General features: G+C 34.5%; 3 protein-coding genes across 4 annotated transcripts; all 3 read left to right on the plus strand.

The window, feature by feature from the left end:
- The first annotated feature begins 3218 nt into the window (after positions 1-3218).
- Positions 3219-3964, plus strand: LOC145075378 (uncharacterized). The gene is made up of 2 exons (XM_079021645.1): positions 3219-3332; positions 3455-3964. The coding sequence occupies exons 1-2, from the start codon at positions 3219-3221 to the stop codon at positions 3962-3964; spliced, it is 624 nt and encodes a 207-aa protein (XP_078877771.1).
- Positions 3965-4318: 354 nt separating this feature from the next.
- LOC145075379 (uncharacterized) lies at positions 4319-4857 on the plus strand. Its single transcript, XM_079021646.1, has 2 exons — positions 4319-4735; positions 4852-4857. Exons 1-2 carry the CDS (start codon positions 4319-4321, stop codon positions 4855-4857), a joined length of 423 nt encoding a protein of 140 aa, XP_078877772.1.
- Positions 4858-6583: 1726 nt separating this feature from the next.
- Positions 6584-9905, plus strand: LOC145076652 (glutamate receptor 1.2-like). Of its 2 annotated transcripts, XM_079022462.1 has the most exons (5): positions 6584-6713; positions 6885-6964; positions 7052-8629; positions 8744-9111; positions 9209-9905. In XM_079022462.1, the coding sequence occupies exons 1-5, from the start codon at positions 6700-6702 to the stop codon at positions 9551-9553; spliced, it is 2385 nt and encodes a 794-aa protein (XP_078878588.1). In that variant the 5' UTR covers positions 6584-6699; the 3' UTR covers positions 9554-9905. The 2 variants fall into 2 exon arrangements, with proteins under 2 accessions (XP_078878588.1, XP_078878587.1); XM_079022461.1 differs by having other exon boundaries at positions 6620-6964.
- The last annotated feature ends 5647 nt before the right edge of the window (positions 9906-15552 follow it).

Below are 15552 nucleotides of genomic sequence, written 5' to 3' on the forward strand. Positions count from 1 at the left end.
GTATTTTGACCATATCTAATGACTTATAACTCCGATTAAGGTGATTTAAAATGATTTGAAAACTAGACACAATTTCGGACAACTTTCATGTTTTGAGAAAAGTCAGATTTCCAACCACCACGACGTGGTGCATGGAATCTTCGCGATTCTTGACGTTGGCTTGGGAAATACAGGATAAAAACGAGGATCCCGACGTGGTGCCTTTACCACGTCATGGTGTCCATATTTTAGGCAAGTATATATATCCGAACATTATGACGAATTGGGGGACTTGGAGGTGACTTTCTGGAGAAGTATTGCGACAAAAACCCTTCTAAGAACCCTCTGTGGCTGATTTTTGAAACTAGGAAGTCGATTGGAGCAAGGATTCGCATCTACACATTCGGTTTGCTTAGTTTAATCATGATTAGTCTAGTTTTTCTTATGTTTATGTTTTTACCAACTGTGATTATGGGCTAAAAACCCTTGCTTTCGTTTAGTTGGATGAAACCTAAAACTATGAGTTAGTTTCTTACTTTTTGGATTATATGAATTTGGTTTATGCATGTGTTTGATTATCATTACCTAGCATGTTAAAGTTTCTAACTTTGTTGCTTAATTTCAAGTGTAGTGTAGCTTAGTGACCATTAAATTACATGAACTTGATTACCTAGTGATTTAGTAACCATTAAATTGCTAGAGCTAGGATTGACCATATCTTAGTTAAGTGATAAAAGTAACAATTTAACTGTGTTAGAGAACATAATTGTGGCCATAATTGTGTTTAACAAATCTTACATAGCCTAATTATAATTAATAACTAATCTTGTGTTTCCTTGTGTAGGACCTTACAAAGTAGTACATGAATTGGTGAAAATATTAGTAGATTTGACCAAATTTCTAATTACATATAAATTGGTAACCAACTTTATTAATCTATAAATAAGAACTAACCATAGGAAAAGGTGGATTCGAAACTAAACGAAAGTGTTTTTAATATATTGATTACAGTCATTTTTAGTTGAGTGCTTAAGTTTTTTTGAACTTGTAAAATCAGATAAAACCCCCATTTTAGTTGTTTTTCTTAGTTTAGCTTTTAGTAGTTATTTTATTAATTAAATACCGTTCCCGGTGATCGACACCCGACTTACCTAAACTATTCTATAATTCGACTAGGTACACTGCCTAGGTGCATTCTAGCTAGTTAAGTTTGTTAGGTTATAAATTCAAAACTTGATAGGTATAATTTGTGCACATCATATACTTCATCTTTAGGAGCAATTTTGCAATACAAAAAAAGGACCATCTTCTATTAATGAGTTTTGTTATGCCTTGAAGAACCTATCTGAGGCTCTTACAGACTGTGATTCCAAAGTTGATGAAATTGAACTTGATATGCAAATTCTGAGACAATTGTCTCCCCCCTAACATAATATTGTGGATGTGATCACAAATACAAATCCATTCCCATCTTTCCTTGAAACAAAGAACATGCTCAGGGACGGTTTTGACTAGGTGCCCGGTGTGGCACTGGCAACATCTAGTTTCCATATATGTAGTGTAAAATTTTAATTTTTTTTTTATATATTGGCAACTACGTAAAAATAATTGGCAACTACGTAAAAGAAATTGGCAACTACGTAAAAAAAAATTGCCACCCAATTGGATCAGCCAAGCCCAAAAATATATTTATAACTTAGAATTATCAATTAGTAGACCAAAAAGCCTATTAATTTTAGCCCCCAAAAAAAAACTAATATAGCCCAAAGCCCATTTGGATAATTGGAACTTTTGATCCAATTGGAGAATGGCAAAAAAACGTGCGGCAATAATCAATCGAGTAATCGATGATAGCTGCAATTAGCAAAACATAAAGCAAAAAAAAAGGCATCGAACACAGGAGTTCGACTTCGAGACTTCGACTGACGCATCACGCACGACGCCTCACGCCTACACTCACGAATCCGACTTTTGCTTGGTGCTTGATGCTTCCATTGCTAATTCCTTCTAATTTCTTGAGTATCTTGTTGATTGAGTAGCAAAAATCGATTCCCAATTGTTGAATTCAACTCCAAGCCCTAGCTAATAATGAAACAAGTAATTGTTTGAAAATTGAAAATTTATCAATTTGTTTACTATTTAGGTTGAAATTGCTATGTTTTTATCTTGAATTGGTGAAATTGCTATGTTTTCATTGATGTTATTGACTTATTGATTGATTTGGTGAAATAAAATTGCTATGTCTTATTGTTTTTATTGAAGTTCAATTTTGATTTGGTGTAATTTTTATGTTTTTATTGAAGCTATTGGACGATTTGGTGAAATTATTAGTTATTTAGCTTAATGTTGAATTGTAGGTTACCCTTGGTGGTTTTCTTAACAAAAGACGAAGACTTAATCTTAATGAAAGTGGTGAAGGATCTTCCCAAACACCAATCACCAACCAATCGACTCCTTCGGTCTCTAATGCAATTACATAAACACCATGCTCTAATGAAACTAATGATGGTGTTGATTTGAAAGATCTTCAAAAGGACCCGACGGATAGGCCAATGATTACAAGTTATGCCTCAAATATAAGAGATGATGTAAGAAGGGCGTATTTGCTTCAAGGACCTTGTTAAATAAGGCTACACAAGTTTCCAAAAAAGAAAATAGGTGATAGATTAAGAAGCTTCGTTCCTTCATGGTTTGACGATTTTGATTGGTTGGAATATAGTGTGAAAAATAAAAAAGCATATTGTTTATATTGTTATGCATGTGGAGACCTCAGGGGAAAAAATTTGTTTCTCAAGGTTTTGATACTTGGAATAAAAAAATGCATTTCGGACTAGTGTGACTTTTTATTGAGAGAAAAACAAGCTATTAATGTAGTCTTGAGGAGGCAAACCGAAGCGGAGGACCATAAATATAAAGCTCGATTATGTGTTTCTATTATTGTTGTTAGACTTTTATTGAAAACCGGTTTACCGTTTCGTGGTAATGACGAGTCGGTTAACTCGGAAAATAGAGGGCTTTACATTGAAGTGTTAAAAGCCATTCGAGAGACTAGTGAAAGATATTTTCAACAATACTTTAGAAAATGCTCCTAAAAACAATCAACTTATTTGCCCTAAAATTCAAAAAGAACTTGTGCAATGTTTTGTACAAGAAGTACTTTTGATTATTCGTCAAGAGATTGGTCAAGATGTATTCGCTTTATTGGTTGATGAATCTGGCGATGTCTCAAAAAGGAACAAATGACTATTGTTTTGCGATATGTTGATAATCTTGGCTTTGTGAAGGAAATATTCATTGGAGTTGTGCACGTGAAGGATACATCATCTTTGACACTCAAAAACGCCTTAAATGAAGTACTTACAAGTAATAAGTTGAGTTTTAGTTAGGTAATTTATTCTTTACTTTTTTGTTACTTCAATTTTATTTAATTAGTTTTGTGTTATATTATTTATATATTTTTCAATTTTTTTAATAGATAAGAGGACAAGGTTATGATGGGGCTAGCAATATGCGAGGGGAATTCTATGGTTTGAAAGTTTTGATATTACAAGAGAATGACACAAATTTTTATGTACATTGCTTTGCACACCAACTTCAATTAGTGGTTGTAGCTGTAGCAAAGAAGCATGATGATGTTAGTGAATTTTTTGAGCAAATTTCGTTGGTGGTTAATGTTGTTTGTGCCTCGTGTAAAAGAAAAGACTTGCTATGGGAACAAGCAAGACAAAGGGTGCAAAAAGGCTTGTGTAGTGGTGAATTTGAAACAGGAAGATGGTTAAATCAAGAGACTACACTTGTTCGGGCGGGGGATACAAGATGGGGTTCACATTTCAACACACTCACAAGTCTTATGAAGTTGTTTGCAGATGTTCTTGTGGTTTTAGAATTTGTGAAAGTGGATGGAGGGTCATTGGCAAACCGCCAACAAGCATCAGGAATCTTAGCATATTTTAAATCTTATGAGTTCGTGTTTACTTATATATGATGTATGACAATTTACACCTTACGGATACATTATCAAAGCAACTTCAAAAAAAAAAAAAAAAAGATTTAGACATTTTAGAAGCGGCTTCGATGGTTAGAGGGAGAATGGACACATTGCAATCTTTAAGAGACATGGGGTTTGCTAGCATTTTGCCAAAGGTATCCTCTTTTTGTCAAACACACAATATTGCTACTCTGGAAATGCAGGATTTTTATATTGATGCGAGAAACCGTACGACCACAAAGACCAATAGATTTCACTTTGAGGTTGAAATCTTCAACACGGTGGTGGATATGCAACTAACAGGAATACCGGGATCGATTTAGTGAAACAAGTACTTAGTTACTAGAATACATGGGTGCTTTGAGCCCTTGTGATTCATTTTCACAATTTGACAAATCAAAGTTGTTGAAGTTGGCTAAGTTGTACAAGTATGACTTTGATGATTCGGATTTGATAGATCTTGAAGGACAACTTGAGATATTTTACCACTCTTCCATCAAAGATGAGCGTTTTACCACTTTGAAAGGAATTTCTGAGCTTTCTTGTTTGATGGTTAATACGGGGAAACATCGGTTTTATCCTTTGGTTTATAAGCTTTTAAAGTTGGCTTTGATATTACCCGTAGCAACCGCTAGTGTAGAAAGATGTTTTTTGAAGATGAAGCTCTTGAAGACCGACTTGTGCAACAAGATTGGCGATGAGTTTTTGAACGATGCGTTGCTTTGCTATGTTGAGACCGAAGCCCTTGTGAAAGTTGAAAATGAAAAGGTAATGAAATGGTTTCAAAAGATGTCCGCACGAAGAGGACAAATTTAAATTGTAATAGATGATAAATTGTTGTTATGTTTTTAACTTTTATGTAATGGATCGCTTATTTGTATTAGACGTAATGAATTAATTTTTGGTTTTATATTATGTTTGACCGGAAAAAAAATCGGCAACACCTCCTGTCAATTCCTGCGTGCGTCCGTCCTTGAACATGCTCCTCGTTCATGAGTCTCGTGAATAATCAATTAATCCCACTGGGGATGCCTCCCCATGTCCTATGCTACACTGTACTCATCCGCATCCACCATTGGAAAATCGAAAATACATTTAATAGAGTCAAAAATAATGGGCGATTTGCTTTCAGAGAGTAATTCTAATGTTTCCACTAGCTCTAATTCTTTTGCATGTTCTTAACGTGCTCAAGGACAAAATCAAACATTTTGTGGTGGTGTTTCTGCCCTCGGTCCAGCTTTGGCTCAACAACCGAGGTTTCTCGGACCTCTGCCAGCGTCAACTGCCAGCCACGCATATCTGAGGCCTTCTTCTGCTACTAGCGGTTTTCAGCAGCCCTCGGTTGCTACCTTCGGTCTCCATCAGCAGCAACACTCTGCTGCTAGTGGTTTTATGAGACATGAACTTGATTTGGATTTGAAAAAGAAAAACTGAGAGTTTTCATAGTGTTGTGAGAACTTGATAAATGTTGAGTCTCCAATATTCAGATACATTTTGGGTACTAAGTATCCATGGTGGAAAATACGAAATCAAAAGAGATTAGAAATAGATAATCAAGATTAGATATTAAAGTATATCAATATTATATTCTATTTATAGAGAAAAGATTAAGAATTTTTACATTTTTTGAAATAAGATAATTATAGATTTCTTTAGATAATAATTTTTATCCAAAAAAAAAAATCTAACCATATAACTGTGTGTGTGACACGCGTATTAGACGATTAAAAAGATGGTCAACTCTCAAGTTGGTGTGTCAAACCCGTCGGTGGAGTTTCATGATTTTGTTATAACTTTGTAGCCAACCGACTTCACATTTATTTGCCAACGGGAATGGTCTAAGTAGCTCCCTTAAATACTTAATTCCAAGGTCTGTTTGTTGATTTTAAAGGCTCCGAGTGATTGTGCGAGGAGTAAAAATGAGAACTTAAATTGACCTCATATATATATAAAAATAATTTAAGTGATGAATTGTCACGAGGGAAAACTAAAAACTAAATTCAATTAATAAAAGATTCAAATGCAAATTTATAAAAGTCAAGGGCTAAGTATGTGTAACTTATGGATAAAAAAAAATTGGGAGGTGGGATAGATCGCAAAACATGGAACATAAATAAACTTGAAGTATAGCAATCTATTTAAAAAATCACCCCTTTAACCAGATGAACGAGTTGGTTTTATGTTTAAGTTAACTGATAATTTGGTTAAAACTTAAAACTCAGTCCCTATTTTTTGAAGGCCTGGTTAGCTAGTGGACTTCTCAGGCCTCTTTTCATGCCAGGTCGGCCTGAAGAACCGGATCGTTGCCAGCTCATCTGATGGGTCTTGGCATGGTTGTATGACAGATAACTTATCTTTTTTATCAACCCGTTACCCAATCTATTCGATCCATCCTTTTTGTACTATAGATGCACTAGAAGTGTTGGACGAATTAATGTTTGAATAAAAATCAATGCTCATAGCTCTGACCAGTCAACGGTTTAGAGTTCAAACTAAATTAAAGTGCTCTGACCAGGAATTTATTTCTCTAGTCAATGTCAATATCTTCCTGGCGGCTAGGCTCAAAATCAAATGTCAACTAACGATCGAGCTGTCAAATGTTATCAGATATTTCTCTTATTTGTTTATCTTCGTATTTTGATAGGACTCCATTATCTTTCTGTCACTTGCAATAGTGTTAGTCATCCTGATGTACCAAGAGAACTGCAGGAAACTTAAACTTTGTGTCGCCAATGGCGTATTGCAGGTCATTACCATTTCTGATATTATTGATGTTGCTTAGCTTTCAAAGCCTTCTAACAGCACATGAAGATCCATCTTACAAGGACATACAGGTGGGAGTGATTCTTGACATGGATTCATGGGTTGGGAAGGTCGTTTATAGTTGCATCACCATGGCTGTTTCTGACTTTTACAGAATCAATCCTCACTACACAACAAGGATAACTTTTACAACCAGGGATACCAAAGGAGAACCCCTGCTTGTGTTGTCCACTGGTGCAGTCTTTTCTCTTATTAATTTTTAGTTCTTTGTTTTTTGTAACCTTTATTTTTTAAACTAATATACTGTTCATCGACATTCAGCTCTTGATCTTTTGGAGAACACTGAAGTGCAAGCGATAATAGGTCCAGAATCAACAGCTGAAGCAAGATTCTTGGAGGTTTTGGGAGACAAAGCTAACATACCGATTCTTTCGTTTTCAACAACCCCATTTTCAAATCAGAATCATAATCTTCTTCGAATGGCAGATGATGAAACCATTCAGTTCAAAGGCGTTGCTGCCATGGTTGAATTGTTTAAAGCAAAGAATGTGATTGTTATCTGCGAGGACACTGAAAACGGGAGAGAAATGGCTACTTATATGGCTAGTGAGTTTCAAGAGAAAAATATACACGTTACATATACTAGCCTAATTTCAACCTCTGCTAGCAAAGAACAAGTAAGTGAAGAGCTTCAAAAACTTCAAACTATGCAAGCCATGGTTTTTGTCATGCATACACCGCCTTCTCTGGCAACTGGTATTTTCTCCAAAGCAAAAGAGTTGGGCATGATGGATGAAGGATACATGTGGATCATAACAAGTAAGACTACCAACTTGTTGGATTCCATGGATGCTGAAGCAATCAAATCAATGCAGGGGGCTGTGGGTTTCAGATCGTATTTTCCAGCATCAAGGAAGCTTCATAACTTTGTTTCGAAATGGAGAAAGGAACATTATGCCTTGGAGCCGTTTATGGAGTACAAGGAGGTAGATTCTAATGGTATATGGGCATATGATGCAGTTTATGCACTCGCCATGGCTATTGAGAAGGTACATACAACCCTAATTGGCATGTCTTCATCAATACATGCATCACTTTTGGATGAGATGTTAAGAGTCAAGTTCCATGGTTTAGGTGGTGAATTCAATCTTATGAATGGGAGAACCATCTCCAAAGCCATGGAAGTTGTAAATGTGATTGGTAAAGGTGGTAGGAGAGTAGGGTTCTGGATGATGATGTCTAGGAATGGTGAGTTTGTGAAAGAAATAGGAAAACAGAATTCCACTTCCAATCATGGCCTGGAAAGTATGATTTGGCCAGGAGGGAGTAGTGCAACATTTCCAAAGCGTAGGATTCTAGAAACAAATGGCAATAAGAAGCTGAGGATTCTGGTTCCAGATTTCGGCACATTCCCTAATTTACTACAACTTACTGTTGATCCGAAAACAAATATATCGGGTGTGAGTGGGTTTTGTGGGGATGTTTTCAATGCTGCGTTCAGTGCCTTGGATTATGGAGTAGGCGTTGAGATTATTCCATACCCTTATAAGGATGGAATGAATTACAACGATCTAATCGACAAAATCTATCTTAAGGAATATGATGCTGTTATTGGGGATATCACAATCACAGCAAATAGATCTGTCTATGTGGACTTCACATTGCCCTTCAGTGATCTGGGAACTGGCACAATAGCCCGAAATGCCAAGAAAAACATGTGGATTTTTCTAGATCCTCTTAGTGCAGATCTTTGGATCACAAGTGGTTGTTTCTTTCTTTTTTTAGGGTTTGTCATTTGGTTTATCGAACATCGTATAAACGAAGAATTTCAAGGTTCTACATGTCAGCAAATCGGAACAACTCTCTGGTTTGCCTTTTCGACCCTTGTTTATGCTCACAGTAAGCTCTCCAACTCTTTACTCCAATCTCATTTTACTTAAAGTTTTGATCTGTTGAACATTAATGTCAATCATCACCTTTCTAACAAATACCCACAAAAACCATATGATTCAGGGGAGAAGTTGCAAAGTAATCTATCAAGATTCGTGGTTACTGTCTGGGTTTTCGTGGTGCTTGTTCTCACGTCAAGTTACACTGCAACTTTGAGTTCAGTTTTAACAGTACAACAGATTGGAATGAAGGAGACATCTACTGGATTCTTGGGTGTTTCATTCGGAGGAGCTGCCTTTAACAACATGAACTTTGGGGGTGCCAAAATTGAAAACTTATATACACCTGAGGCCTACGTGAAAGCATTAACAAGTGGAGGTGTTGATGCAATCATCGATGAGATCCTTTACGTCAAATCAGTCCTTGCAATGTATCCAACTTCTGACTTCTCCTTGATCTCAACAGCATCCACCACCAATGGTTTCGGCTTTGTAAGTGTTCTCTATATATCAGAGTCTTAATCTTTTAGTCTTCTTCCGTAACTCTATTTGGATCCTCTTTACATGTCTGATGTAGCTAAGTGTGCAGGCATTCCAGAAAGGTTCACCATTGGCAGGAGAGATGTCGACTGAGATAGCAAAGATGCGGGAAGACGGGACATTGAAAGCATTAGAGGATAAATGGTTAAAACGTCAATCTGCATTGATGTCAAAGGATTTTTCTTCTCCTTCACCGAAAATCTTGAATCTGTATGGGTTTCGTGGTCTCTTCCTTATCAGTGGTGTGACGATGGCATTTGCCCTTTTGGTGTCCATGGTTCGTATTGTTCGTGAAAAGTTACATGTCAAAATTAAGATGCAGGTATGGAGGCACATCTTAAGAAGATCTTCCGAAATACATGCACAAGATAGTGATGCGGAATCAACCGTTTGACTTATTCTTATAAAGTTAAATAGGATTCACCACACATGACATCTTGTATAGATTAGTATTTGGCCATGTTCCGTACTTCTAGTTTCTAGCGTTTGACAAAACGCTTCGTTTTGAACAAAAGTCTTGTTTGACACTAGAAATTTTTAGCGATTAGTTTAAACAAAACACTCCAAATCCAAAAGCTACCTCACGTAGGGTTTAACATAAACGCTACCAACTATCAGCTATCCGCTACCAGCTAGTTTTGCCGAACACTCCCTTTCCTTTGTATCATGTATATATATAGTTTTTACTTTTTCTGAACTTAGCTTGTAGCTATTTTTATTGAAAAACAGATCTCATAATTGCATAATTCCAAAGTTTAAAAGGACCGGATTTGATTCATATGGAAAGATTCAGCTTCACTTGACCAAAACTACGTTTTACTGATGCAAAGATTGTGTATGGATCAATGCAGATCTACTTATTAGAAATGTATCAAACCGTTGACTGTAAATCAGAGCTGTCGACATAGTAATTACTGTTAATTTATATTATTTTTGTATGTTCTTGTATAGAGTAGGGACCTCTTTGTAACTTTTGTATATATAAATATATTTGCATATGCCTCTGAACTTTTGTATATATAAATATATTATGCGTATGCCTCTGATCTACACCTCTAATCATTGAGGCTTTTCCCAGAATCATGGTATCAAAGCTAGGGTTTCCAACCCATCATTCTCACGTACGGCTTATAATTGACAATTCCTAACTGCTGATATTTTTTTCCTCGTCATCACGCGCGATCGCTGCCTCACAGAACGCCTCATATGTGCCTCCCCACCATCGGACTTTTGCTCTCTAATTAGCCCTGTACATCCCAGTCGATTGGATGAAGCAGCGCCACCATTATTGATCCTTTGCTGGCGGGGTATCTGTTTCTGATCTCGTGGCTTGATTTTGTCCCATTGTTGCTGTTAGGTTGCTGCCCAACTACTGTTGTTTTCTCCTTTTGACATTGTGTGTGTTTTCTCAATATCAATACCGGATTCTTCATACACCACTACTCCATCCAAGTTAAGTCTCGTATGTACTCTCACAAACGTACACAATCAATTTAGCTTTAAGTTGAATGTTGATGGTTCCAAGTATAAACTTTGGCGTCAGATTTTCTCGAACATGTGTAGAGGTACCTTGACATATGGGCATATTTCTGGGAAATCTCTTCCATCTGGTGATGATGATGAGGATTGGTATTTGGTACACTACAAGAAAAATTCTAAATAGCTACGGAAAGTTGCTACGGAATCAAAATTTGTTGCTACTTTACTATGAAATATGCTACAGAACGACTTGTTGTAGCTATTTTGCTACAAAATTTGTTACGGAATTGCATTATGTAGCTAAATCTTAAATAGCTACCTAAAATTGTTACGGAATCAAAATTCATAGTTATTTTGCTACGAAATATGCTACAAAACGGTTGGTTGTAACTAATTTGCTACGGAAATGGCTACGGAATTGCATTCCGTAGCTAAATCTTGAATAGTTGCTACGCAATTAAAATCTGTAGCTAGTTTACTACAAATAGTGCTACAAATTTTTTGGTTGTAGCTGGTTCTCTACGGAATTTGTTACAAAATCCATGTATGTAGCTAGTTGGCTACATACTTGGCTACGAAATAAAAATGCGTAGCTAGTTAGCTATGGAATTGAGATCCGTAGCTATTTTGCTAGGAAAATTTGCTACAGAATAAAAATTTGTAGCTAATTTGCTATGTACCTTGTTACGATAAGGTGAATTTCAAAATAGCTACAAAGTCAAACTCCGTAGGTATTTGGCAACGAAAAATTCCGTAGCCAAGTTAGTAGTTACAAAATATGTTTTCGTAGCAAAATATAGAAGATTGTTGAAAAAAATAATATTAAAAATAAACAATTACCTTTGAAAACTCAACAACAAAAATAAAATATTATTTTTAATTGTTTTGAAATTTTATTTATTTTAACTGCAATTTTTGGATTTTGATGACATATATTTGCTAATTTTATAATAATAACATTATCCCCATGTTTTGAGGCTATGGATATTATTACTCTTAAATCAAAAAAAATTTACCCTTAGCTTTGTATCACCTGTTTCTAAAACTACTCGCCAAATTACCTTCTCGCCCTTCCTTTATATCTACAAAAAAGACATACATTAACTTAATATATAAACACCTTCTGCTGTTTTGTATTTAATAGACAAAGGCATGATGAGAGATTAAAACAAATGGGTGAATAGAAATCAGTGGTGATCTTATAAAAATTAATCTGGTCTTGCTTAAATCTCAAATTAATTTGGTTATGATCACATTTCATTTGTTTTCTATGAGAACTATCATATACCTTGCAACACAGAGGGGCATAAAGAGTTCAATGGGTATTTGTTCAAAGTAATTGATTACATGCAACATATTAGTCACTGGGAAAGGTCAACATTGACCTTTAAAGAATTATGGATTTTGTACAATTATCTAAAGAAGTCAAAATTTTGACTTTAAAGAAGACACAAATTTATATTGAGCAGCATATTATTTAGTATGGAAATTATATATTCCATACGAAGGAAAGCTCTTTATTTCTTATTTTAATTCCATTAAGAAAGCATATATTTCCATACATTGATTTGAGCATATTATGATAAAATAATTGGTGAAACAATATATATATATATATATATATATATATATATATATATATATTTGCAATTATTCTTATTGTTTTAGCTCTGTTCATTTATATTAACAAAATAAGAAGGGGCAAAAAGGCCAATACATAATAGCTTAACAATTTTGTCATTTGGAACAATTTTTCTTCATCTTGTTCATTTTAGCTCTTCCTTTTCTCCGACTCACCCACAAGCCACTCTCAATCACTCCCTCCACTCGATGACTAAGTGGGTGTTTGGCTTAGCTTTTAAAAGCTCAAAAGTTCTTTTCCAAAAAGTTACAAAAAGTCAAGAAATCCTGACTTTTCCAAAAAGTTGTTTTTCCTTGTATTAAAACTCCAAAAGTTACTAGTTTGCCAAACATCTTTTTGTTTTTTTTTTCTTTTACAAAAAGGACTTTTGGTTGTGAAAAGCTAAGCCAAACACCCCCTAATTTGTTCTCTTCATATCTCTGTGACTGCGTTAACGACTGATTCGCGGCAAAGATCAATCAACGGCGAACGACTCAGTTGATATCTTCATCTCTCTACGACTGCGAAGATCATTGAACATCTAATTCCCGGTGAAGATCAACTAATGGAAAATGATAAATGATCTCTTCATCTCTCTGCGACTGTACGAAGATAACTGAACATCTCAATCTATATGCCAGCTTATAGCTTATAGGTATGTGCTTCCCTTATTTGTGTGTAACTTGTAACTGTGCCCTAACATTTAGTTGTAATGTCATTGCAAACATCACCACCACAACCGATGGAAGGTTAATTTGGATATGTTGTTGATTGTGTGCTTTGATGGTGAAACTTTAATTTATAACGAGATTTACAAATTCATGAACCCTAATTTGAAGATGCGGAATGATTGAGTGAACGAAGGAATGACATTTGATGGATAACAATGAGTTTACTTATTACCTTGGAGGCATTGGACAACAGTACTGATCAAATTTTCAATATCAAGATGTTTGCCAATTGAATGATGCTGTAAACTGTGGTGAGTCCATGTTGTGTTGATACTATCCTTTCCATTGTTGTTTGTTCACACGTTGTACACATTACAAATTTGGTTTTCTTGCTAAAATTGTGTATTGATTGCATATGGAGTTGGAGTTGCTTGTATATAGAGTTTTTAACGTGTTTAGCTTTTCTCTAATTCATGTGTTTGTGAGCTATCATTACAAAAGTTTACACAAATAACTTGTAGTTCACAATTTTCCATGTTCTTAGCTTTTTTCTTCTTACTGTTTTGAATGTTAATAGCTCCAAAGTTATTAAATTGATTCAAATTGATAGAAATTTGGTTCCTGTCATCTGATATGCATTCATCTTTGTCATTAATTTGATTTATATAATATTCTACAATATTATATGGGATTTTATTGGTAACCGTTAAACGTTCTACTTTCTAAAATATGATTTTCCTAATCCTAATCCTAACCCAAACCCCAACCCCAACCCTAACCCAACCACATCTTAGACTCTGTGTTTCTAGATTTGATTAACTTGTAACTATTCATTACTTTCACATCTGTGATTAGATTAAATTTGTGTGATTTTTCTTTCAGTTCATTGTTAGTGATCTTCAAGTTATTTAATCATAAAACTTGCTTTTCTTCGGTTCTCATAAATGTTCACTAACTGTCAACAATGTTTTCATTTTCCTTTATGTTTTGCAGATGGTTATCCCTTTACGGCTCATGTAATGAGGTTATTACTAAAGTTGGGTAAGAACAATAAAACATATTTGGTTTTCACTGTACTAGCAATGTACTTACAGTTTTCAACAAATTATAACATCTTTTAACCTGAAACAATGACATGGCATAGTTATTAAATATTATTTATGTTATTGTAAAACGATGACATGGCAGCCCATGGTTCCAAATTTGTAGGTTTGTGCTCTCTTAAAGTTTTTTTGTTTGTAACAGATAAAGAAGAAAACCAAGAAAAATGTTGAGAAGTACTAGGAGTGGGATGTCACTAACAAGACACAACCAATATGGGTAATTTTTAAATCTTTGAATTTAAAGTTTATGTTGTTAAAATAATATTCAAGTTTTGTAGATATGTGTATTGTTTATCATCTTAGGAACCCTAAGGAAGTTTGATGAGTACTTAGAATATTTAGAGTCTTCACACTTCACAAAAGAGGTGAATATTGCAATCTTTTGTTGTCCATTTGTATATAAGCATCAATTTTTTTATATTATATGTAAATAATATTTTACAAATTAAAGAGAGAGGTTAAGTTCATATCCATTTTGTATGTGTGCAGTTGTGATTCCTATGGTGAAAGAAGACATTGCCAATCCAAAAAACCAAGAGTATAAGAATGTCAAACGTGTCTTCATTCCATATGACTTCGATGGAAAATTGGTAAGATTAATAGCAATGTACTTTCATGGAACAAAAATGATTTTTTTAAATATACTTTTAATCTTTTTCTTTTTCTTTTTATATATTCTTTAACTTCCATGATACCTAAGTTTTGTGACACGTGTTCTCGACAGTACACTCCAATGATCTTCCCTTGAATGTATCACGTGAAATCCCCCAAGAAAGTTGTATGTGTTGTAAGTGCATTTATATTTTCATTTATTTGTTAAAATTATCAAGTATAATTACAAAAATGGTCATTGTATTTATAACATTTACGGTTTTTAGTCCAAAATTAGAGTGCTTTCAGTTTTGGTCATTATTAACATACAACCAATTAATTTTTAATCAAGTTGATTGTAAATTTGGTTTTTCTATGTTTTACATTTTGGTTGAGCATTTGTGGCTGTTTATGTGTTCGTGGTGGTTCAAATCTGAAGTGTGTGACTTTATTTGTAATTTCAGTTTTGATGGTAGGTAACCTTGTAGAATATTTTTTTTATGATGTAATATATGTATAAAAATTGATGTTAGTTTAAATTTATATTTATTATATTTTTATATATTTTTATGAAAATTATATTTGGAAAATTTGATTTTATTGAATATTTTTACGATGTTGATTTGCTCTGGTACCTATTGTTGTGGAATAAATGGCTACGGAAATAATAGCTACAAAATATTCTATGAAACAAATACCTACGGAATTTTTTACGTAACAATTAGCTACGAAACAAACAACTATGGAATTTGCTACGCAACATATAGCTACAAAATTTGCTACATGACAAACAACTACGAAATTTGTTACGGAACAAGTAGCTACAAAATTTGCTATGGAATAATTAGCTACAAAATTTGCTACAAAACAAACAGCTACGGAGTTTGTTACGAAACTTTTAGCTACAGAATTTGTTACGAAACAAACA

Source organism: Lactuca serriola, chromosome 9, assembly GCF_051521515.1.
Source record: "Lactuca serriola cultivar US96UC23 chromosome 9, Lser_US96UC23_V15, whole genome shotgun sequence".
Taxonomy (NCBI): domain Eukaryota; kingdom Viridiplantae; phylum Streptophyta; class Magnoliopsida; order Asterales; family Asteraceae; genus Lactuca; species Lactuca serriola.

Excerpts from the sequence above, each read along its gene's own strand:
- LOC145075379 (XM_079021646.1), top strand. The coding sequence starts at position 4,319 with ATGGGTGCTTTGAGCCCTTGTGATTCATTTTCACAATTTGACAAATCA.
- LOC145075378 (XM_079021645.1), top strand. The coding sequence starts at position 3,219 with ATGACTATTGTTTTGCGATATGTTGATAATCTTGGCTTTGTGAAGGAA. Across the intron at positions 3,333-3,454 it reads TCAAAAACGCCTTAAATGAA|ATAAGAGGACAAGGTTATGA; the intron begins GTACTTACAAGT and ends TTTTTTTAATAG.
- LOC145076652 (XM_079022461.1), top strand. The coding sequence starts at position 6,700 with ATGGCGTATTGCAGGTCATTACCATTTCTGATATTATTGATGTTGCTT. Across the intron at positions 6,965-7,051 it reads CCTGCTTGTGTTGTCCACTG|CTCTTGATCTTTTGGAGAAC; the intron begins GTGCAGTCTTTT and ends ATCGACATTCAG. Across the intron at positions 8,630-8,743 it reads GACCCTTGTTTATGCTCACA|GGGAGAAGTTGCAAAGTAAT; the intron begins GTAAGCTCTCCA and ends CATATGATTCAG.